The sequence below is a fragment of the Chaetura pelagica genome, unplaced genomic scaffold (assembly GCF_000747805.2).
Source record: "Chaetura pelagica isolate M959 unplaced genomic scaffold, ChaPel_1.0 scaffold323, whole genome shotgun sequence".
NCBI lineage: Eukaryota > Metazoa > Chordata > Aves > Apodiformes > Apodidae > Chaetura > Chaetura pelagica.
In genome coordinates, this window is record NW_009952640.1 from 704110 (window position 1) to 730067 (window position 25958).

General features: G+C 37.2%; 1 protein-coding gene across 1 annotated transcript in view; it reads right to left on the reverse strand.

Annotated features, from left to right (window-relative positions):
• Positions 1-545: 545 nt before the first annotated feature.
• INTS6 (integrator complex subunit 6) overlaps positions 546-25958 on the reverse strand; it is a 45882-nt gene continuing 20469 nt past the window's right edge. Inside the window, exons 3-16 of the mRNA XM_009993745.1 lie at positions 18300-18483; positions 17105-17230; positions 16095-16249; positions 13143-13295; positions 12890-13022; positions 12296-12390; positions 11758-11868; positions 9949-10164; positions 9714-9840; positions 8286-8428; positions 7369-7603; positions 6323-6694; positions 5805-5898; positions 546-1182 (exon numbers count right to left, since the gene is read on the reverse strand). Coding sequence (XP_009992047.1) covers positions 1089-1182; positions 5805-5898; positions 6323-6694; positions 7369-7603; positions 8286-8428; positions 9714-9840; positions 9949-10164; positions 11758-11868; positions 12296-12390; positions 12890-13022; positions 13143-13295; positions 16095-16249; positions 17105-17230; positions 18300-18483 — 2238 coding nt within the window. The 3' untranslated portion in view covers positions 546-1088. The remainder of the gene's footprint in view (positions 1183-5804; positions 5899-6322; positions 6695-7368; positions 7604-8285; positions 8429-9713; positions 9841-9948; positions 10165-11757; positions 11869-12295; positions 12391-12889; positions 13023-13142; positions 13296-16094; positions 16250-17104; positions 17231-18299; positions 18484-25958) is intronic.

A 25958-nucleotide genomic window follows, 5' to 3' on the forward strand; every position in this document is an offset into this window, starting at 1 on the left:
GACACATGATTGTTTCAGTACAAGATTCAACTCGTGGGACAAGAATCAGAAACCAAGGCCCACAAAAATTTTGGGCGAAGATTGCAAAGCACTAATGTCTAATAAAAGTATTAGAGGGAAGCTGCTCTCTCTGAAGCAAGTAAAGCTTTTCAGAAGTTAGGAGCATCTTGCTCAGCTGAAAGACAGGGCCAATAAACCATTCTGTGATAGCTTGTGTCCAAGAAGCAGCACTTGTTCCTACATTTGTAAACATGTAAAACTTCTGACATGGAAAAACTCTGTGCAACCTTCCTCAAATTGACCCCTGGCTTACTACATTGTATCCCGATAAAACTGTGGGTTTTGGCACTGCTGCAGATGTGCATTCGTAGTCACCCAGTAGGGAAGTGTCAAATACAAAGAGCCACAGGGAACCATCCTACTGTAGCTGCAGTTCAGTATTAACTTCCCTTCACTTGTTCTCTGATTAAGAACAGAAAATCCAGCAATACAAAACTGCTCTTCATTCCTTAACACTGACACTAGAACAGAGATGCTCTGCAAAGGGAAGGCAAAATGAACCATTCCAATAAAAACTGTACTCAATCCTACACAAAGATTAAAATAGAGTTTTTATTGATGGAATAACAAAAGTGCTTTTCTTAAATATTTTTCAAAATACATTTATACAACTTACAATAATATATCCAAAATAACTGTATATACAAAACATTACCTTGTTTAATGTATGTGCTTTTTTTTTTTTTAAATTACAAAGCAACTTTTTGGCAAAGTTCAACCTTGAGAGGTGATAATTTTGAAGGTTGGATTAAGAAAAATAGGACCTGAGGGAAAATGACACTTGAGTCCATGACAAGCAAGAAGTTCTCCATTTAGTTAAATAAAAATGTTTTTCTGATATTTTTCACATTACAAAAATAACAGAACTGAAGAAAAAAAATCATGATGGGTACTTTTCTCATCATTTTATAGAGCAGCTTCTCATTCTTTCAGGTATAGGAACTTGAGATAAGAGTGCATGTCAAAAATGAATGCAAGTTAAGGACAGCAGTGCCCTGCTGTGGCTTTTGTCTTGTGTGCAGTGTCTCTTAGCTGCTGTTGATATGGTTGACCTGATTGGATCTGCGATGGATTTCTTCCAGAAAACTCTCAAGCTGTTCTATCAGCATTCGTTTTTTAAACCTGTATTTAAAAGAAAGCATAGTAATGGATGTACACAGTAATACAGGAAACTGGTCACAAAACTTTTGCTGAACCCTGAAAACATCAGTTATTTATTTTAGGTCAAGTGCATTATGAGGTTATATATACCTCACAGGTATATATACTGTCTCCTAAAGTTCTAGTGAACCACTAACTTCTTTTCCATTTAATGAGAGAAATAGAACTATGCTTACTACAGTCCATTACAGCAAATGGCTGAACATCATTCACCTCTCAGAAAGCCAGGTAAAAGAGTTAAGTGTTCGCTGTTTCCGGAAGTTCTTACATACAAAAATAAAGCATATACCAAAAGAACTGGCAACAGCTTTTAGGCATTGTATGTCTCCATGGTGCACTCATAAAAGTGAAGTGAATACTGGTGAAGGAATAGCCACTACACAGTGCAGAGGAAATTTTTTGAGAAGCAAACAGAAATTAAAAAGTTTGAGAAAGAAATTAAAGAAAACACAGATGTAATCCATACCCGGAATCTCTGTAGTTCTATTTCATATTCATTACATAAATTTGAAGAGCAGATTATTTCGTCACATTTACTTACCCCTCTGCCTCAGCACACACAGGTCTTTGCTGTTTCCAACTAGCCCTCCCCCTTGAGATATTTCTACACCTGGGAAACCCTTCTGATCCTTGCTTTGGTAGCCATGCACATACTCAAAGATAAGCAGGAAAGATTACACACTTTCTCAGCTCAGTACTATTCTGAACTATCCACCAAGTTCATTCCTATGAACTTACGAGATCCCAACAGAAGCCTCTAGTCCCAGCTAGGCCTCCCAGCCCATGTTCTTGGCTCACTGATACACAGCATGTGCCCTAACTCCCAGATCACAGAGTTCCCCACAATTCCATCCTGACTACAGGGAAAAAAGCTCCCATTCCCAGCCACTTACTATCTCATTGAATATCCATGGCTCTGGGCCCTCACCCATCCTTCTCATCACAGGTCTCCTCAGTAACCCTACAGAGAGCCCGTACTTCAAGTACTGCTTCCCCTCCTTTCTTCACAAATCCCTGTTTGTTGACAAGTACTAATCTAGGAAACAGATAATTATTCCTTCTCATTGCCTCTAGTAAATGTCAAATTATTTAAGCTAATGCCAAAGTGCTTTACTATAATATAGCCCTAGCAAAAAATTAACATGCTTATGTTCTGTGCAAGTGACTGGGTAATGTTACTTTCTCCAGGACACCTTCAAGCCCCCTGAACCAGCTGTACCACTCCTAGAAACCTAGAACCTGGTGGAAGCTGGGCGGAAAAAACACAGTGCGAAGGATTCTCACATTAATGCTGGCACAGGAAGTCAGGCTTACAGTGTACTATGTCAAGCTCTTCAGTACATCTCACTCAAAGTTCTTTTCCAGATGCTGAAACTTATAGCAAATGTTTCTTTTCAAGACAACATAAATTATTTACCACATTAACTACTATTGCAATTAACAGAATTAAGCATTGACTCTAATTCACACAATCACAGAATTGTTCTAGTTGGAAAAACCTTTAAGATCACTGAGTCCAACCATTAACCTAGCTCTACCAAGTCCTGGTAGAGGGAAAGACTGTGGATGTTGTTTCCCTCATCCACTAAGTGGGTCACCTTGTCATAGAAGCAGATCAGGTTCACCAAGTAGGATCTGCCTTTCATGAACCCATGCTGACAGGGCGTGATCACCCTGTTCTCCTGCATGTGCTACATAATGGCACTCAAGATGATCTGCTCCATGACCTTCCCTGGCACTCAGATCCAAATAACAGGTCTGTTAGTTTCCTGGATCTTCTTTCCACCCATTCTTGTAGATGGGGGTCACATTTGCCACTCTCCAGTCAACTGGGTTCCTCCTGGTTAGCCAGGACTGCTGCTGGTAAAGGACAGAAAGTGGCTTGGTGAGCACTGCAGCCAGCTTCAGGACCCTTGGGTGCACCCAACCTGACCCCATAGACTTGTGTGTGTCTAAGTGGTGTAGCATGTTGCTAACCATCTCCTCTTGGGTCATGGGGCTTCAAACTGCTTCCCATTTGTCTTCCAGCTCAGGGGACTGGGTACTCAGCACATAACTGGCCCTACTACTAAAGACTGAGGCAAAGAAGGCATTAGGTATTTCAGCCTTCTCCTCATCCTTGGCTGCTATGCTTCCCAGTTGCACCCAATGAAGGATAGAGGTTCTCCTTCATCCTCCTTTTGTTGCTAATATATTTGTAGAAGCATTTTCTGTTATCTTTGACAGCTGCAGCCAGATTGATTTTGAGTTGGGTTTCAACTGTTCACTCTGCTAGGAAAATCAGTACCATTAATAATAACCACAGAATCACAGAATATTAGGGGTTGGAAGGGTCCTCCGAAGATCACCAAGTCCAATTCCCAATAAAATTTCTTTGAGTAGACCTAGGTAGTAAGCATAAAGCTTCACCTTTATTTTGAAATTGGTTGTATTCATTCTCACCAACACTCTTATCATAGATGGGTATTGCTCAGCATTTTATCTAGGTCCACACTTTGGGCTTTGCTGTGTGTATTAATAGCTAAAGTTGTTAGTTTGGAGAATAAATAAAAGGGAATTTAATTTCTCACACTAAGAAGTTGGTTGATTTGGAGAATTCTGGTCCATGTTTTGTCAGCTTTTGCTGTACACTCTTGAGCAGAGAATAAAAACAAATTTATTCTTAGTGCTATGACCATTAATGGATTGCTACACCACCTCTAGAAATACTTAAGACGTCTCCACTACACAGGAAAGGGCTAAAAGAAATTAGCCTAAATAACTCACTTTGTGTATCCAAAGTTACAGACATCTATTGGGAATTCACGTCTCTTGTGTTCCAAGAACTCCTTGGAACTCCACTAATACTACCCACCCAGGCTTAACCAAATGTGCATCACTAAGCATAAGAAGACATAAGTCAGAATAGAAATAGCCCAGAATTTAAGATTGAGATGTTGTATTGCCTAATCCTTAATATTTTTACCATCAACTGGGAGAAAAGAATCCATTATCTACCCCACATCGATTTCTGCATGTCAAAAGTGATACGTTTTCTGTTATCAGAAGAGGAACTGTGGGACAGCCTGTTTCCTGTGGAAGCTGAAAACTGTGGAATTTTTTAGAAATTTCCCTCTCCCCTCACAACTCTCTAGTGAATTAACCTCCAAAATTGATTGGGGACTGTGTTTAAGCACACCCTTTCTTGCTGAAATGTTCAAGAGCTATCTTAAATCTGTATTCAGAGCCAAAGCTTCTGAGTCCAGGGAAACAGAAAAAGCATCCCAAATTCGAATTGCATTCCATGGCACTGCAAAGTCAGCTACCAGTTAACAAGACTGACAACTCTGGAGAGCCTAGAGACATTTCCTGCAGAGAGCAGGGAACATTAGTTAAATGTTGTAGCTTGCCTAAATAAGGAAAGAAACAGAGATCTGCAGAGGGATTTGTAGGCAGTGTTACTCAGGTGGGTAAAATGACCACACTACAAAAATCTAACCTAGAAGAGGAAGAAGAGAGACTGAGTTGTTCCTACACTCAAACCAATAAAAATTAAAGTTTAACAACAATTGAAAAAAACAGAATTGTCAACTTTTTCCAACAGTAAATACAGAAAGCTGTTGGCTATGGTGAAGGAGAGGATTTAATTCTAATGTATCCAACAGCAACACTCCACTGCTGCCAAATTTTGTAGGGAAGAAGTCAACTCAGGATAACTGGAATAGAGAGGCTGTGCAATAGAAAAGAGAATTACAGATGACCTGAAGAGACTAATTTTAGAGAAACAAATATTCCAGCCCCCTGCTAAGGGTTGCCACAGACTCCAGAAGCAACAGGACTGTTTTGGTGTTCCAAGACAGTAAGTTGCTTATGGAACAACTCTGACAGATGATACAATAAAGACAGACCAAGTAAAAGCATGATAAAGTCATTGTTGCTGTACAAAAAGCAAGACCGATGAAAAACTACATAGCCCACTGTGCTGGCTGCAGAATCCTGGATGAGTTGTATGAATGTCCAGTGTTCGCATATCTTAAAATCTCAGCATGGTTTTATCAAAAAATTACCTGGATTTTCACTTAATCATAAAGTTTGTTTAATAATGCCCCACGAAAAAAAAACCTGACTACCGAAAAAGAACCAGATTAGAGCAAAAATAAGCCTCAAAGTTAGTTATATTTACAATCCAAGGAAGATGCTGGAATTATTACTTCATTTCAACTGAAACACTATTGGTTCCAACCATAATTACTTGTTTCTTTCCTCTTAGTAAACATGTAGAAGGCTAAGCAAGTACGGTCAGCCTAAGGACATTTAAAGAAACAGTTTCTACCTGGATTAACACCACTGGGTTTAAATCCTCAGCAAGTCTCTCTCCTCCAGTGACAGACTACATCCTATTTCCACAGCCTCAGACAGGGCTACAATATTTCTGAAGGAAATAAATCCAAAGTGTAGAGACATTTCTTTTCTAGGGAATTGTTTACTTGCAATGCAAAGTACTGTGTGGCAAGTTTCAAACAAAGAACTGCATGGTTGTCAAGTAGTTATGTATGGCAGTGCCTGGTGTAGTATTATAAAATTAATACTACTCAGTTACCTACCTTGAAGCTTCTTTGATAACGTTTTGTAAAAATATCAGTCGGGTTTGTAGGCTTCCTTGTACATGCTTCAGTAAAAAGAAGATTCTTTCATATTCTTAAAGACAAGAGCAAAATCACAGTTACTTCAGAAATGCCTATAGGTATCTGTTGTAATAGATCTGAGTGAAATGGAACAGATTTCCCTCAGCATTTGTAAGCTTTTAGGATATATCTCCTATCAACAGACCTGTAGCAATTACATACTGTTCAGTGAGCACTAACATTAAGAAGCACAGCACACTGTAGTTTATGATATTACTGGAACACATAACAAGCTAATTCTAACACTGACCATATAAGAAACATTACTTTCATAAACATTGATATGTATAACAATGTTTTTATCACTCATCCAGGAACTTTTTAGCAGTTTTAGCTTCAGTTTCATGGTTCAGTATGCTTCTAAACTAGTGATCTAATATGAATTCTTCATTTAGCTCTCATGCCAATAATCTAAAAGAGAGATTTAGTATACTTACTCCTTCCTGGTTTTCGGATCTCTTTCATAATTTGTGCTCTTAGCTCTATATTAATCTCTCTGGAACTCCTGCAATGGACTGTTTTCTTCCCTTTGCTGGGCGAAGACATTGGCAAGTTCTCTTCGGTACTTTGTTCTTTACTACCTGATTCCTCATGATTCTCCAAAAACCCATCAACATTCATGTTATTCCCCAAGTGCTCATGGCCTACATCCTCTGTATGAGCTGATGGTCGATCCAATGAATTGAATGGAGAAGAGGACATTGAAAAATCTGAATCCACAGTATTCAGGAAAGCATCTGATGCAAGTGGGTCTGTAACATGATTCTCAACCACATTGTCCATTGTAACCTCATTATTTGTTTCTGATGCTGAAAAAGCAAAGAGTACACTTGCCAGTTTCACATTATCATCTGAGAGAAGTCAACAAGTTGGTTTAGTGCTAAACTCCTGTATAGTCCATTGTGCCAGCCTGTATAGTCCATTGTGCACACCAGGCTCAGAAAAAAGTGTTTGTGGGTTGTAATACTCAACATATTACTATAACTCCTGGCAGTTAATGGCTTAAAAAGATAAATTGCTATATAAACTATCCACAAAAGAAAAAGCACCTGTAAAATGTGCTTTTATGGCATGCTTGTCTTTCCCCATTAAACTGAACTCAGTTTACTTTAGTGCTGAACAGTGAGCAAGACTCTTACACAGCACCTCAGCTCCACACTAAGGGAAGTGAGTTCACAACACCACAGCAACATTCAAATTAACTTCATCTGAATTCCCAGGCAAAGGAAGAACATCCTTCTGACTGTTTACATTGTCTCCTCATTTAATACAGGAAATACATGTTTTGTACTGGGAAGATTCTGTCTGAAGGACTAAAACACTTTCTGTAATCAACCCCAGATGCACACTGAAATACTTCATTTTCAAAAACAAGGGATAAAATTGCCATATTGGGCAAATCAGCCAATGGTATTTCCACGTAAACAAGTTTTTTGCATAAATTAAAAAGCAAGCTCTCTAAAGATTATGAAGATTCACTTACTTTTGTGAATAGGAATAGGCTTAACAAGGTCAGGCTGTGCTTGTGTGATTGGTGTTGGCGGCCCTTTTCCTCCAATGTGGTTATTCACAACCGGAGGAGTTTGTGGTCGACCTCTGAGCAGGGGGGACATACAACGTCGTCTTTTTGGGATCCCTTGCATATTTGGTTCTCCAGGTCTTTTATGTTTATTTTGAGGTCCTGATACAAATTCATCTGCTTCATCTATCATCATTCCCTGTAATAAATTCAATGGGGAGAATTCTTAAACTTTACACTAAAGCCACATAACACAAAAAAAATCATAATTAATGGTTGATATTATCATGATGTTTACCATGTATAAAGCAACTACATACAACGTCCTCCTGTGTACTGAATTCTAAAATGTTAAACAAAGTAATACATAAAAACTGCATCAAGTCCTTCCTAGACTAAATCAACGTGCTCGAGGCCCTTACACAAAGGTCTGGCAAATAAGACAATTGAATGGGCAGTCAAGCTTCTTTTTCAGTAATCGCAAATTAGTCAAACAATTAAAAGAAGAGGTCTAAGTGATAATGGTAATTTAGTCAAGTCCAAGTCAGATTTGGACAAAAGGGAAAGTCCATGCTCTCTAAGCTGAGAGACACTTTTAACAGGAGAAGTTTGGTAACAGAAAGATCATTAGGCGTTAGCTATAATAGAGTGACAAACATATTTCATTTATAATACATTTCAGAGCCTAAATACTGTTTTTCCTAAAAAGATTGTCCTCCATAACATACTATCGATGGAAAAACATGTGAAACACTTTCTTGTAAGCAGTACTTTTCAAAATACTCCAAAGTGTTTCTCCAATACATTGCTCTTTGAGTGGTCTAATCAGCAGCACACACACACGCCAGCACATCTTTAATAAAACTTTACATAAAAGTCACCTTTTTGTCCAATTTGAATGGATTGCCAAATGTATGAAGCCTTCGTGGTTGATCAGGATCAAGCTCTCGGAGCGGAGAAGGTATTTGTTTTAGATACTCCTGGTAGTTTCCCATTTGTGCTATAGGTACACTGTGAACTTGGTCTATTGTAACAGAAGATTTTATTAATACATAATACTGCCCATCTTCTGAGAATTTAGTCTATACCCACTTCATACGTCCAGTTTTCAGTCTTTTATCAAATGCATTAACAAAACAGATGTGCAAAACTCATTATTATTCTTGCCTAACTGGCATTTGTAACATCATGGTTTGAGTACAGGAAATTTGTTTAATTGAATCAGTGTCTTGTGTATTTGTCATTACAACAGGGAAATAAACAACAGTTGTCATGCATGGATGCCAGTTTTCCACTGCCTCGTAACATTTCAACAGGGCAGATTGGTTAAAAAACTGGAAATGGGAACAAATTATTACCAAATTATTACTACAAACAAAAGCTGCATTAATGCTAAGTAGTAATTCCATGCTGCCTACAGCTTTGACATAACTCTAACCAGCTTTAGCCACTCAAAATTTAATTGTTCAGACTAGCATTTTCCCAAAGAAACTGTGATTTTTGACCACTGGAATCAACAAACTCTTAAAATCCATAGGACCCGATTCTAAACTTTTTATGCGTTTAGTTAAAGTTGGCCAGTCTTTGATCAAGCAAAATACACTCTGCAGAAACAGCAGAAAAAACCTTACATTAGTTTTTATGTTGGTCAACCTCCTCCCCAAAGAGCAACTCCTGTACATTCCACATTAAAGTATCACTTGATCACAGATGTTAATCTGACCTAAGCACTGACAGAACTAATGTAACATGCACATTGACTTGCACTGCACTTCTCATTTTCCCCACTTATTTCATCATTTTCTCTTTCTTAGATGCCATAAAGCAGTGCCTGAAGACACAGCAGAAAGGTAAAAGAATAAATGAGCAGACTACTGAGCTACATGCTGTTGGCCTAAAGGCCAAGAGGATCACACTGGCAGCATCCAGTGTGACTTCCACTTTTCCATTGCTCACAATCCACATCTATGGAGAGAGATCATAATGCTCAGAACTGTCCTGTGATTTTTTTTTCTCTCAGCTGTATCATGGAAGTTGGGAAAAAACAGTGGAAAAAGAATCTTACATAAAAACACGAGTCTCCTGATATGGACTAAAGGACAGAGCAGTGAATCTGTATCTTCTCAATCCTCACCATTTTCTCTTCCAATAAGTTAATTAAGGAAAAAAAATAAATCTAACAAAACATGCAGTTTAACAGCAGTATCAGACATCCACTAAGTTTTAAAGAACTACACTATTTGTTACAGTATTCATTTTTTTTTGGTACCAATCACATGGGCAGGCAAAAAAGAAACTTTCTATCTAACCTTCATCTTGTCCTTTGAGGAACTTGCGAGTACTCTTCAGTAAATTAGATCTCATTCGTGTTAACTGATCCAAAAGATTTCTTCTGGGTATGTCATAAGCATTTCTAAAAGTCTGAGGTTTCAAATCCTATGGTTCCAGTAAATAAAGGTCCAATTAATACCATGAATGAAACAATATATAGCATTTCAATGGAAGTATATTGAAAATAACAACATTACACACAGTGGTGCTTACCTTATTCAGCAAAGCTATTTGGAACCCAGCATACTCCTTCATATTGAGGTCTAGAGGTCTATGAGGAATTTCCCCAGTAATCCCCTGTAGCAGATGTTGAAAATCGTTCCTATGTGCCATAGACAGGTTGTGTGATCTGCTTCTGACCTTAATTCCAGTCTCTTGCGCTACCTTTTTGCCTACAGAGCCAATGACTCTATCGGACTCTATTTTGGCCTTAATTTGAAATAAATAAATAAATAAAATTGACAATATGCTCTTAAAAGGATTAGTCAGACTTATTCATTTTAAATTCCTACCTAGAAGATTCAACAATGTGCTAATACACTATGACGACCATAACTAGGATGAGTGCTTTAAGGAGTGCTTAATAAACAACCATTTAATGCTTATTACAATTTTAAATATAATGAACAGTTTGTGCTTAGGTCTTCTGCATGTTTCTCCTCTGCTGCCCATTATGGTATCAAAGCACCAACATGCATGCAATGCTTTTATTTTCATAAAATGCCATAATTTGACTAGTCATGCTCTGCAAACCTATCTGTACTCACACTGACTGTTTTCTATGATAACAGCTAAACACTAACTCCCAAAAGACCGATTCTCCCCACAACTATAGTTGCAATCAGTCACACCATGGCTTAAACTTTTTAAAGGCTCAATAGGAATAGTCATAACATTAATAAATACTAAATACATGATAATGTTTGTTCTCTGAATAGACGGCCCTAGCCCCCAGTATTATGTTAGATTTGTATCAAATTAAACATAAACACCAGCTTTTGGGCAGAATATAGTTGAACAAAGGGCCAAAAGTAATTTAATAATACACCTGACAATGTTTGGTTTGCAGCTTCACGTCTATTTGTAGACTACTCAAAATCTGAATATGTATTTATTAAGAATACTGACTGCTTACTGGGAAAGCCTTTCAAAACTTAGAAAAGATTTAAGTACAATTTGTAGCGCATGTCATTACATTGAGGTTGAGAAATTAGTTCACCTCACAGAATACTGAGCAATATGACTATGACCTAATAGGATATAATGTAAACTTCAAGAGGTTTGTTCCTCAAATAATATTTTATATTAATGTTTAAAGAAAAAAAAAAAGAACTCATTAGCCAAGTTTCATGCACTACTGTTCATGAAGTTGCAAGTCTATTGCATCATTTTATTATCCTGAACAGGAAAGCTTAATATGCACAGTTCAAGAAAATAAAAGTGTAGGTAGCAGGGCAGAAACGTTTTAGCTGGTGCACGAGACTAGTCAAAGATATGGGCACTATTCTAAACACAGTCAACAATTCCTGAAGTTCACCTGGAACTTCTACATCTGTAGCCTTCCTTGAGATTTTGCTTTATGTCAGTTTATATTTACTGAACACTTCCCACTTAATTTCACAAGTCAGAAAAAGGACACCTGATTAAGATGCACAAAGTACAAATTTCTGTTTTCTGAAAAAAATGCTAGAACATCTTTAATATCTAAGGTAAGACAACATGTTTTCTTTTGAACAAAAGTATGTCTGTACAAGTAAAAACAATTCTTAAATACACACACACAAAAAATCTAAATTTCTAATCTCCATATCTATCTATACAGACCAGTCTATAGAAGTTTATATTTACATGTCAAGTTTTCCTTCCATTCAGAAAATCAAAATACTTTTCTGCTAATTTCTTATAGGAAGATATTAACTTGATCTTTCTGCTCTTTTTTTATTCAAAGCCATTGAACTTGAGTATTTTAAGATTATCCTGATATTAGAATAAGTTTTTACTGCTCTTTTGCTTCAACATTACCTGCTGACTCAACTTTTTGAGATATGAAATGACACTGTAACTAAGTCCGTATTCCACATTGTCAGCTATAAGGTTTGGTGCTCCCATCATTCTCACAGCTTTCTTCAAAGGCTGAAACATGAAATACATTGTATCATTGTATTTAACCTTATAAGTGTTGTATACATACTTCAACAAACTCAAACAATTTCAATTAGAACCCAAGGTCCTCAAAGTTAGAAAAGAAACACAAAGACTTTCACAGCAGCTTTTTTTGTTGTTGTTGTTTTCAAGCATTGGTCCATTCATGCAGAATCAATAATTAACAGAGGTATCATTTATATGCAAGTCACAGTTGATGAAAAATTTCTTAAGGTTCAGGTCTCAACCATTCCACAGGACTCCAGTGAAAACAGTAAGTACCATGATGCATGAAGTTTAACTATGCTCTCTTAAATTAATACATACTCTACTTGAAATAGGGAATACACCCATAGTGGACAGATAACTATAATTCCATAAGAAAAAATAGAAATTTTAACACAGTAAGTAATCTTACCCCAAGATAATAAGGAGGCATTGTCTTCAAATAGCTTTCAAATGACTGCCGCCATTTCAACGTAGGCTTTGCCTTGTGTACTTTAAACAAGTCATCTGATGGTTATAAAAACAAGAGACAAAATGAAAGGCATGTCTAGACAGCATTTTTTCTACTAAAAGAAACTCTCAAAGGGATGCCAGTTCCTCAAAACTTAATATATGTATTTTAACATATATGCAACTGAACTAAATATATGCACACAAGATAAATGCTGCTGCCAAAAGATGGAACCTGATAAATTATTTATCAAATTGAATTGGTAACTGAGAGAACAGATTGGGGAAAAAAATGGCTCCTAAAATATTGAAAGATGTGAGACTAAAACATATCTGAAAGAACGATGATGAAGCAAATCATCCTACACATTGAGTCTGAGTCATGAAGGCTAGCCAATTGGTGACATAAAAACAAGTTACTGATGACAAATACATTGATCAACATTGTAGTTTTCTACAGGTGTGTGATTAATACTGGCATTAATTGCAGTAATCTGTTTAGATCAATTTTTAAATTGCCTATCACCTAGAAAAAAATTTATGGAGTGGTGTTTACCTAGCAGTGGAAGGAGGACTGGATAATTGTAAGGCATCACAAATAAATTCACACAATTCAGAGCTGTACTAGCTTTCAAGTAACCAAAAGGATGACCAAGTTCACTGTATTTTGCACTATTGCTCACGTATACCTGCAATAAAACACATTATATTGTATGTGAATCCAAAACATGGTGTGTTGAAATTTGATATTTTATTTTGATTACAGAATGAAGGCCATAAAGAAATAGCTTTCTATAAATTCTACTTGCCTGCCAGCAGGTCTGAGGGGATTTTCTTTCCAGGATAAACTGGGTCAGTGGTGAAGGTTCTAATTCATATTTATCAAAAGGCAGTTTGTCAATGACCATCGGTTCACAGTCAGTACAGGAGAACTTCACCACAGGATGAGATGTGCGAGGTGGCTAAACATAAGCATTCCACTGTTAATAACTCTGCACAATGATTAAAATCCAATTGTGACATGATAACTAAAGTAATACAGGTTCTTTGAAAACAGACATATTTAAGGACCCAATTCAATACAGGATTCATATTTATTGTTAATGAGTTCTAAGTAATTAATTTATGACGTTAACACTGTCTTAATCTGAAGGGATCTTACTTTCTAAGTAAATGCCAATTACTTTACCTACTAGTAAAGACTAGAACAGTAGACAAGTCAAATTTCTTGCAATGGAAAGAAATACCAATGGGGACAAAAGATTCCTCAATGCTACTCTGGGGCATGCTCACTTTTATTCTCCACAGAAGCAGGTGCTGTACTTTTGCACTTGCTGATTTGCTCTAGCGCTCTTCCTTCCTGGAAAATTTAACAGTTACAAAATTCAAACTGAATTTTAATGACTAAGAGAACCCACATTGCATCTAGGCCCGTGAAAACTTATTTCAATGCCAACTATTTTAGGTGTTTGGATTGTAACATTTTTATTAATCACAAGGAAAAGGCCTTGAGCTTCAAGTGTGAGATAGGAACATATTTGAAATTCCTTTTGCTGAAAAGGAAACTCATCTTTTTATGTGATGAAAACTGGATCTGTACACCTTCCACTGAAAAGATTTTCAAGAGAGGAATGTAAGCTCTTATACTTACCCTGAGCCTCCTCCAAGGCCATTAGAATCTGAGGAAAAGCTCAACTGGGAAGTCTCCTTCCATTTACTGTCTTTATAAGGTGGTAACTAATACATACATAAGATGGACTAGGGAAACACAGGGTTCCTTGGACCTTCCTACCACTTAACCTTGAAAGTAATTTTTCTACATTTATAAGCTCTAGCCTCTTCCTTTTAGGATGAGCCACCCAAATGTTATCTGCCCACAGAACTGCTCTTGCCTTGAGTGTCTCCACTCTGAGGAAGATGTACTGTCCAAGGGCACACAAAACAGAAGGCCCAACCAACTGAAGGAACTGCAATTCTCTTCAAAGGTGCCTCCAATAAATAGTTGTGGTGGAGTTTTTGACCAAGCCATGAAGCAGCTATACTAGGAATAAAAAGGCTGCAAAAGAAGTTGAATGCTAAGACTTGAAGTCAAATACCACTTGGCTGGACAGCAGAATATTTTTTACCTCAGAACAGTGGGAGCAGCCATTTACATGTTGATCTGCCAACTTAATTATTTGCAGACTTTCATATACATTTAAGAAAGCCTTTATAGTATCATTACCTACAGTACCTGAAACAGCTGTTGGGGTAGGACTGTTTGAGACAACTCCACTGTGGATCAGGTAACAGGGAAGAAAAGAAAAATATCTAACTATGGACCCTTTAGTAGGCAAGAGTTATAACATACACTAAGCTTTAACACTATTTTCAGAATAGTAAGGAAATACAAGTCTTGAAACACTAACAGCAAACTTTGCTCCGCAACATTGCCTAAGGAAGGTTCAATGTGGAATTTCAATTTATATCAACAGGAATTTAGCTGCACATGCAATAATCCAGTGCTTCATGCAGTTATGAGAGCTATACATGCTACAACTGAGAGAATAATTTTTTCTCATCTTTTCACTATTTGATTAACTCAAGGTCATGTGTTTGTCAGATTTAGAGCAACAGCTTTTCACTTGGCAAGATCTATTTTTGCAATCTCAAGATCTGCAGTAGCAGACAAACTATACTGATTCTAGACAATGAATGGGGGCAGGTATGCCATTGGTAGTGATTACAAGGCTTACACAGAATAGTTTTCCTACAGAGCAGCTTTTTAATATCCAGTACACAATGATGTTTTGTTTTCTAAATGACTAGAGAAGATTTACTTTTATTCATATATGCTAGCTTGTTTTGCAGTTCCTAAGAGCATCCACATCCTTCAATGAATGTAACCCCAGACACCAACAATATCAAACCTGTAAACAAGACTAAAATTTCATACTTGCATCACTCCTTAACCACTTCTATTTCACAGAACTTTATATATTTTTCAAACAAAGGAGATAAAATTTATGAAAAGTTCAATGAGTTTGCTAGTCAGCACACTAGTTTCAGATTAAAAGAAACCATGAAAATTCAATAAAAATAATCATAAAATGTAGGGAGCAATTATAGAGCTGCATTATTTCTACTTTGATGATTTTCAAAGATTAGCAGAAATAGACACATTATACTATACTAATGATTAGTTCTCAGATCAAAAAGGCAGTAGCATGCATTCTCTTATGAAAAAGAACAAATAGAATAAACTCAATGGGTAGTATTTAAGAAAACAATATTAATTTCTCTACTTGGGATAAACTGAAGGTATGGCTACTCTGAACAACAGCAGATGAAATGACATTCACTTGCTAGAATGAAAAAAGAACTATCACACAGATTCAAAATTGGGAAGTTCATACTATTTTCTATTAATACCACCTGCAAGACAATACATTTTAAAATTCTATTATCAAAGTGCCACCTTGTTTCTGGTTTGATATTTTAACAGAGTGCAAACAGAAACACTACATACAGGTCAACAAACAAAACTTTTACAGGCAGCTTCTTAATGCTCCAAAGTTACTAGAAAGCAAACCCCATGGTATTATTTACTCATCAGTAACTTCTCCAAGATAATGGTGACACAGGTTTACATGTCATTCCTCCCTGGATTACACTTTTACATTTGTTGCAAACAAGTACATCTCTTAAGATTTAAAAATCAATGAATATGAAAATATTCCCCCATGCATGAACCCTTTGATTTATCTAACTTCAGTACATACCAGCGTTGGAGAATTTTGATCTGGCCAAAAAGATTCAGGAACAGGCCAATGACCTATAGGAACCCCAGTTTTAGGGTTTGGTCTGACATAAATAAGTTTGTGACAGCTGTGCCAAGGTTGGGGTCCAAAGGCTCTAGATATATCCACCTGCCCATCTACAGAAGAAAAAGGCTTTAGGAGTCAATGTAGAGTTAAATCCCAAAAAGTGTTAAATAACTTCTGTGAAGAGTTTAAGAATTATACTCCAGGGTTAATATTCTTTCTAAGAATAGCAGATAGTTGTCAGGAAGCATTTCTGCAAAACTCCAGAAACTATGAGACACCAGGTAAGTATTAAACATTTACAGGATCAGAACTGAGAAAGCCAATTATCTGGAGACATTATTATAATCAGTTTCCTTATCTTCCCATTCTTATTATCAGATAACCTTCAAATCTACATGCACTAAAAAAAATCTTATATGCATGACTAACACTGCTGGACTAATTTCTTATTGCAGCAAAGCAGGATTTTAAAAAAGCCCACAAAAACTTCCCAGTAACATCCTAAGAGGGACATAGCAAAGCCATTTAGAATGAGAGGTTAAGGCTGCACAGTCATATTTGCTATTTTAACTCTTAATGCAACCACTTTACTACAATAAACAAAAAAGAATGAGTGTATGAACTCTCAGTATTTCCATATCAAGCTACTTACTTTCCTAGCTGGTTGAAAATTACTGGTTAAAAATCATAGAATCTTATCATAGAATCTTTAACTATTAATAACTGCATTTAAGGCTACCAGAATAATATGACCAAGCACAGAGGTTTTACACAATGCCTAGTGGCTACAGCCAGTATTTTGAGAAGGTACAAGGAATTTCAGATGTAGCCAGTCCTTCTTGTAGTAATTTCTTTTAAATTGCAACAGTTTTCCTTTTGTTTGGCTACTATTACATTAACTTCATCACAGTGTTTTGACAGTCATTTCTGCCATTTGATATTGCACTGCAAAAAATTTCAAGTACCATCAATCGGTGAGGGATCTGGTCCAGCTTTTTCAAAATTTATTACCACTCCACTTTGCACTTTTTGCACCAATGACTCAAGACACTGATTCAGCATTCTTGGAGAGCACACACAATATGATCGACCTAGAATGAAAGAGTCAAGGTTATAGTTGTTCAGTGTTTCTGCCCTTTTAACTCGGATCATTTAAAACTGTTTACCTGCCACACACAATGATTTATGTATGGATCATTGATTTAAAGCATCTCCCAAGTGTTCCCTTCTTCTTTTAGGAGCAAGACAGTCTAGAGAAGCAGTGACAGTATTACATGCACCTCATTGGAAATGCTTGAAGTTTAGCCCCCTAATGACTTTAACTCAAATTCTGGCAACATTCACGGAAAATGGGCTCCCTCTTGTGACAGACATCAACACTTAACTGTCTACACATTTCAGTCAAGCCACTACTAGTACAGTCTACACTACAGTGATAAAGAACTGAAATCATGTCTTTTTGGAATGCTTTTTAAATCCCGTTTGCTTTCTATCACATCCCCTCTGATGTGTCTGAAGAATCATGATATTTTTAATACATGATGTAATAAAATTTATTACAAACTAACTGTAAAACTAATGCCTGAGTTTGATCTGGAATATAATTTCTAAAAAAGTAGAAATAAGTTATGGTGAAGAGAGAAGTATCAAATTTGCAGAATTATTATGCAATCTGCATTGCATTCTGCATGCTGCAGAAGGGAAAAAAAACTAACCCAACACATTTCTAGTAGAAGGTGCCTCTGCCTATGCACAGGATTGGAAACAGATGATCTTTAAGGTACCTTCCAATCCTAGCCATTCTATTATTTCCTTCACTTCTGGCTTCTTTAGATCTGAGTATGAAAGATACCGCAGAACAGACTCAATTCTTACAATTTCAAATTGCAATACCAAGGTGCATTAGAAAATAAGAAAGTTGGCTCTTCTAAAAAACTGTTAAGGAAAGTAGATTCACAGTCTTCCAAGACAGGTTACACAAGCTTTGTCTGTAGCTTTAATGCAATCAATGTCTTTAGTTTTATCATATTTGGGTTCTGAGTTTTCACAAGTAATATAAGAACTTTGAAATACTTATTTCATGACACGTACACGATTAATAAAGCTAAACTGAATTAGTTTTCAAAGTACTGACTTGTCAAAGGCAGCCAGAGCACTCACCTCCTGTGACTTCACACATAGGCGTGATTGCAGAGTCATCCACTGGTACGCCTGTCATCTGCTCAGATTCTGGTGCTGTAATACCAGGCAAACGCAGAACCAAAGCAAATAACCTCTGGTCCCATCGAAAGGGTTCCTTAGTCAACTCACTTCCAGGTAGAGGGGAATTGAGAGGTAAATGGAGCTGAAAAGGAATTTGAATATGTAAATATTCTGCTTAAAAATAAATAAATAAGTCAGGTTACAGAGTGATGGCTGTTCACTCTGTATAAACACACTTATAACCTCCCTACAGATATTTATAATTTGAATCAGGTACTGTACATTACAAGCAAGACACTCATCATGTAACCAACACTCAAGACACTTCAAGGCAACATGATGCACAAAGTTGAGAGTGACAAACCAAGTGGGAACAACCACTTTTAAAAATTGATCTAAACTTCAGAATCAATAGAATATTTTCTTCACAACTTCAGCACTATGAACTGCTTAATTACAATGTTCTTTTGTTCAAAGGTGGGGGATTTTTTGCAGCACAGGCCTGTTCTCAGTTCAGTCTTTTCCTCAGTTCTTCAAGATAAAAAGCACAACTGAAAAGGTAACATTAAACCAAGACTCCTGAAGAATAAATATAACTTGGGTATAGGTGCTCAAAAATATCTAGTTGCCAGGATCACCTACTTCAAATGACTCCATTTCAACAAATGAACTAATGTGGTAGTTATGTTATAGAATCAGAAGGCAGAGATTTTATATAACTTGGGTATATCCCACAACTAAACTCATGCTTTAAGTGAAAAGCAGAGATTAAAATGAACACTGAAATGCAAAAGTGACTTCTCATTTTTAGGTAATAGATAAGAACAGCCACAGCTACTTACGCACAGAAGAACCACTTGCCGTATGTCATTGTATTACCCCTCTCTGGGAAGAGCTACACCAAAGTTTTAGTTAAAAATATTGGAAGTATCATCCATGGTCGTATCACGCATGGGAGCATTTATTTTTGCTTTATTTTCCAGAAAAGACAGTAAAGATATTCAAGTTTCATGCTTCCAGCACACTGCACTGAGGATACAGCAGGGCTCAGGATATTATTTATTAACAACTAATAGCAACAGCTAGGGGACTAAGAGAACATCTAAAATTTCCAGAGTTAGCAGTAGTTTTATAACTTGTTAACTGAAACAAGTAAAAAAAAATAATTACAATCAGTGCTTTGGCTTTTGAGGGACAGCACGAGGCCTTCAGAACACTAGACTCTCTTTTTCACCTAGACACGTCACACAGATTAGCGGGGGAAAAAAGCTTATTAAAAATATTCAACTACAGAAGCTCTGAACAGATAGACTACACTCATAACCAGGAATTACAAGTTTCAGAAAACTATTACACTGTTGTCAGTAAAGCAAAATTCTCAGTTAAGGACAATAACAGAAGCAAACTCAACAGTTTCTCACTTTTCTCCTCAAGCAGCATTCAAAAAATCCAAATTCTGAAACTCAACTCCATGTTAGCACAGGACACTACTAGTCTGTTCCAAAACTTGATACAAGTCCTCAAAAGCACCCATGACATTTACTTCATTTATAGTTCACAGCAGTCAGCTAAGGAGTTTGCAACAAGCCATTGAAAAAAGGTGATCTGTTTCCTTGCTTTTAAGATATGAACTTGAAAATACTAAACCTAATTCCCAAACTATTTCCAAGCCACAGCTATTTCTACTTACATAATTGCAAGCATCTCATATTGGGAAAACACATGTCTGTGTTTGTATCAATAAACTGATTATTCTTTAATATCAAGGCCGGGAACAAGCACGAGCCCACTCTTGTAACATGAGCAAAAATCAAAACACTTTTGGACTTTTCAGCACACCTGATGCTTCCTCCTGAAATTCTGCTTTTGCTGATGCAAGGAAAGAGCACATGTATGAACAGCACTAATTTCCTCAAACGTGTCACATGAAATTGGTCAAAGGGCTCTCTGTTATATACCTGCTTTATTGCTGATTCACATACACGTCTTTTGCTTTTTAGCACAAAGCACCAGCAATGCCTGCCTGGCAAAGTAAACTCAGTCAAAAGAACAGACACACTCCTAGTAAACAGTCTGGAATCTTGACTATAAGAGGACTCAATTGCAAGCACTACACTGTCCTTACTTGGGGCTATTATTAAAAAATGTCATTCACCAAATTTTTCTACTTAGATCTGACTGAACAGAAGGTTTACCAGCTCTGAAGTGTATGTTTCATCTGCAAACAGCCTTCTACTACAGCTTCAGGCAGCATATGCAAATTTTTGTGTGTGTATATACATATCTATGTAAGTATCCCATTGGACCTTGCACCAATACTATGCTGAGTTCAGTTTATCTCAAATCACAAATTCTTTGGTTATATTGAGAGAGCTCCAAAGGAAACAATACTGAGGAGCAGAACTATGCATTATGTACATCTTACTATCAGAAATGTTTTCAAACTGTAAGATGACATGCAAAGCCATCAGCAACAAATCAAATGTCCCCACTTTCTTTCTGACAGTTTAATTCCAGTTATATTTAACATCCAAGTTACTGGAGAAGTTATAGATTCAAAACAGTCCTCGTTCTCCACAGACATCCGAAACTTGGTCTTCTCAGTTCCAGTTACTTTTTTTTTTTAACTGGTATTGTATTACCACAGTAACCAGATACATAGCAGAAAGTAAGTTGGGCCTAGAAATGTACACTTTGCATTTCATTTCTTTCCCCGTGCATATTTCAATATGAAGGCAAGCCTATCTTTTCCTCCTTGTCCTTCTTATTGTTTTTTGAGAAAAAGACAGAACAATTTAAAGGGAAGTAAGTTATTTACCAACAATGTTCTTCAACATGCTGCCTACATAGAATCACATACACCCACCAGCTTAGTACTAAAAAAAACAACTGTTTTGTCTCAACATTAGTTTGTAGGAATATACACAAACCTTACCATTCCCAAATGCCATCATGCTACAATAAAACAGCAGCATGTTCCTTATGCCCCTTTTCCTTGATTTTAAATCCACTAAAATATTCAAGAACTTAGAGGAGTACAACCTGTTACTGAAGAGACCTTAAACAACCCTGTTATTGGTAAGCAGGTCTTTAATTTAATCTGAGTCCTTGTTTTATGCAGTGATAAGAAATAGCACAGTCTGAAATCCCCAAAAAACATCAGAGTGTCCTAGAGACTCTAGGAAGAATAAAGGCTAGATCAGCATTAGAGAACTCTGCTGTGGCACAAGAGTTGGTAAGAGAGTGCAATGCTCTTCTGGCACATAGAAACTTATACATTACAATAGGCAGCACTGCTTAAGCTTAAGTACCCAGGTAATTATAAGGCAGGTCCACATTTTGAAAATCCATAAAAGGCTGTTATGTGATTAGGTATTCAATAACAATACAGAGATAGTCAACTTCTTTGTGGTTTTGCATCTAAAAAAAAATAAAGTCTATCTGCAAGTAACCTTCCTTGCAGGTTTTCTGTTACCCATAAAAAGACAGTACATATCTAACATTCCAGGCAAATACAGCATTCCAACCTTGGAGGACTAAAGGACTAAGGATAAGCAACAAGATTCAAGCCCAGCTGAGAAACAAGCCCTTGACAGATTGAAAAACTCTACTTAAAAGTTAACAACAGCATTATGTTTTCTTATCTTTTTCCATCCAACTGTATGCAGTTATAACACAGAGAGAAAGCCACAAATTGTTCTTTCATAGGAAATAACTCAAGATCACAAAGAGACACCAGGTAACTGACACATCATGTAAACAACATGATATACTTGGCCATTCTGATACTAGTGTTAACCATGAGCAAGTGCACACTGAGCTGAAAGTTACACAGAATTCACACACCAAGAGTTCTGAGGCTCAGTGACTGATGCTGTGGTCCTGGCAACTGCTGCTAAGAGGAATAACATGGATAAAGTACAGGAAAGTACATCTAATGAGATCTGTCCCATATCTCTCACATAATTTGTTTAGAAATCGAGATTTTGAGCTGGAGGAACTATGATTAAAAATATTATGGAGCATTACCAGTTCTCAATTACTTATCAAAATAAGCAGTACCTTGCCACTTGTTACAGTTATTATAGCAAGGATGCAAGATGATCAACCCTTGGAAGGATCAATGTGACAATGCCTAAGAGTTCTGGGATGAGGAATCAAAAAAATCACCATTTCTTCTTGTAAGAGTCTCTTATAACTGGAAAATCAGAAGAAAAGACAACGTACAGAAGCCAAGAAGCATTAGTCACGTTTTTGTTTGCATAATCATTCATCAGAATATATCAATTAGTCAGTAACCCGGTTTCAGTCTTGCAAACAGGAGGTTAATGTTTTCTCTTAAAACAGAGGGTATGTAAAAGGAAGCCAAGGGAAGCTAGCCCAGCAGCTGCAGAGCTGAAGCAGTATGATGTTTTATTGCATAATATAAAGATAAATAAGATAAATCCCCTCAGGTAATTACGCACTTGTTAAAGGAAATATTCAGAAATGGTTAAGACAAAACTTGAGGGATTAGGCCACCCCAAGAGGAATCCATAGCATGAGACCAATGATTAATCATAGAATCATAGAATCATAGAATCTTAGGGGCTGGAAGGGACCTCGAGAGATCATCTAGTCCAACCCCCCTGCCAGAGCAGGGTCACCTAGAGTACATCACACAGGAACTCATCCAGGTGGGTTTTGAATGTCTCCAGTGAGGGAGACTCCACAACCTCCCTGGGCAGTCTGTTCCAGTGCTCTGTCACTCTCACAGTAAAAAAATTTTTTCGGATATTCACCTTGAACTTCCTATGCTCCAATTTACACCCATTACCCCTTGTCCTATCACTGGTCATCACTGAGAAAAGCCTAACTCCGTCCCCCTGACACTCACCCCTTACATATTTGTAAACATTGATGAGGTCACCCCTCAGTCTCCTTTTCTCCAAGCTAAAGAGACCCAGCTCCCTCAGCCTTTCCTCATAAGGGAGATGTTCCACTCCCTTAATCATCTTCGTAGCTCTAATACTATGAGCCCATCCTTTCTTCAAGTTATGACTGGGACAAGTGAACCGAGGGAAGAATGTGGTTGACATGCTGTGCTGAGTGTAGAACTGATGCTGGCACTCCTTGGTACATTGGCACTGGTGCATTATAAGTCAGTGCCAGAAAGGATAGGACTGAAAATCCTATTAACTTGTGCTGCTGGAGATGATAATTGCATAGACTGCATCATTTCTGTCTTCAGTTAGAGGAATCACATCCATCAGAGAAAAGGTAGTGATGAATGGGTAAGCCTCTTTATCTGCAAACCCATACTAAATTCCTCAAAGGAACAGGACATCTAAAGAATTCTGCAAGAGCTCTAAAACAGGGTTTAAACTTGACTGCTCCACACTCGGGCAAATGACAGTGTTCCCACAGTGAGAAAGCTGATTTCATTGGAAAGAATGCAAATGTTCATCTGAATGACAAAGATTTGAGAAAATTTGCCTCCAGGTTCTGTGCTGGCTTCACAGGCTTTCCAAAAGTCCTGTCAGTTCCCTTGTAAGTTTTAAAGGAACTAAAAATATACTGCCTTAGTCTGTGGTAAGACCTTTACACAGGAAGTAAAAAAACCCACTGTTGTCACAGCCAGTGGGATATGATCACTTCCTACATCTACTCTGAAAAGCCTCTCTGAAGTCCAACCCAAAGAACAGAAAAGACATTTGAAAGTGACCGAAAAGCTTTGTTATTGAACACAAGAGCAACAATAGACTTCTGTATCTCCAGGCTCCTGTTACTGTATTAATTCTGCTTCATTTCTGCATGTCCAGCTTGGAACGTAACTGTAAAGGATGCTCAAGCTAGACTAAGAGAAATTCTGATCAATAGGACACATGTTGACAAAAGTAAAAGATTGTCCCTGAAAGACAGAAGCAGCCTTGGATGCTTTGTTCCCCTACTCTTTGATGGTGTTAAGGATGTTCCTACTCGTACAGCTACAGTAAAAGAAAGAAAAAAAAATAATAAAAAAAATCATATTCATTGCAAGGTATGAAATATATAGCCTGTAAATACATATGGAAGAGCACTCAAAGAAGCTTTATTTTGACTTGCATAATTGAAGATCGGTGGTCACTTTCAGCACCTCCATAAGGCAATGCCTTTAAAATCTGTTCATTTACCAAAAAATCATTAGCTCACTGTCATTAGTAGAGCAGACTGTGCATCTCTAGAATGTAGTTTAACAATTGACAAATCACTTGTGTCAAATTTTTTCCAATGTCACCATCATGTTATTAAAACTCTGAGCATAGCATACACTTATCAGTCCGCACTGCTCATGAGACAAGCCTAAATTTAGCATATTAAAGCAGCCCCCAGAAAACCAAACCATTTCCTCAATAAGTTACAACAAGTTAAAGATGTGGATGTGCGACCAAATAGTTGCCTGACTGTAAAGAAGAGGTCTTTTTGTGAAGACTAAAGTGAAAAAGTTGTACTCACGTTTGAAGGAAAAGGAACATAAAAAACTTGCTGGTTATAAAAAAAATCCTGACTCTTGTTGTAAGAAAGAGTTCATGACAGCCAATAGAGCTTTCTTACCCAAATCATTTTGGATAAATGAACAAGATAAAAGGAAATGTAATGTAGAATCACAGAGCTGAATACATGAGAAGGGACACATGAAACTAATACACTTCAGAATCTGCTCTCTCAGGGCCTTCTCCAACTCAGTTTTGAGCATCTCCAATAATGAAGATCTCACAATCACTGGACAACCTCTTCCCAGCATTCATTTGCCCACAGAGATAATTTTTTTCCTTTATATCCAATCAGAATATCCCAAGGTACAGTTCGCAGCTATTCCCTCATCTCAGCCCTGTGCACCTACAAGAAAAGTCAGGCTCCCTCCCTCATTAAGCTGTTGCAGACATTGTTAAGAAACCCCCCACAGGCTTCTCTTCTAAAGGCTGAACAAATTCAATCCTCAGCCTCTACCCAGATGTCATTTGCTTCACCCTCTGAGCATCTCGGTGTCCCTCACTCCACAATGTCAGTATCGGGTTTTACAAGTAAGTCATCTGACAGCAGAAACGTTGCTTTTCCTCAAGAAAGGACTTACACAGCTAAACAAGTACCATATTAGCTCTTTAAAAAAAAGTATTCTGTTGCTGGCAGCACTGTAAATATGAGGCTGCTATTCTACTCAGTATTTTGGACCACATCAAATAAATCACAGGACTAAGCAAAAAATAGCTTAATGGGTAAAAAACCATAATGAAAGTGAAGTTATATACAGACATCCTACTTGGTATCATGGATCAAGGCACTCCCTTTCAGTTACTGGCTATAACTATTTGTTATTAGTCCACATAGAATTATGAGGTCATTCAACTTTCTTTCTCTAAGTCAGATACAAAAACACCCAAATACCACTTTTCATACAAACAACTTCTGTAATTGCTGCATCCTCCCTTTTAGGACAAATATCTGGATATTAACCTTTTCCCTGAAAAGGAAATGAGCTAAGGAATTTTTTTGTTGTTGGTTTGATTTGTTGAGTTTTTTTACTACTGCATGGAATGGACACTGTGCTGGTCAGACCAACCCTATCCCTAGTGACCTCCTACATCTTTTTAGGGAAAG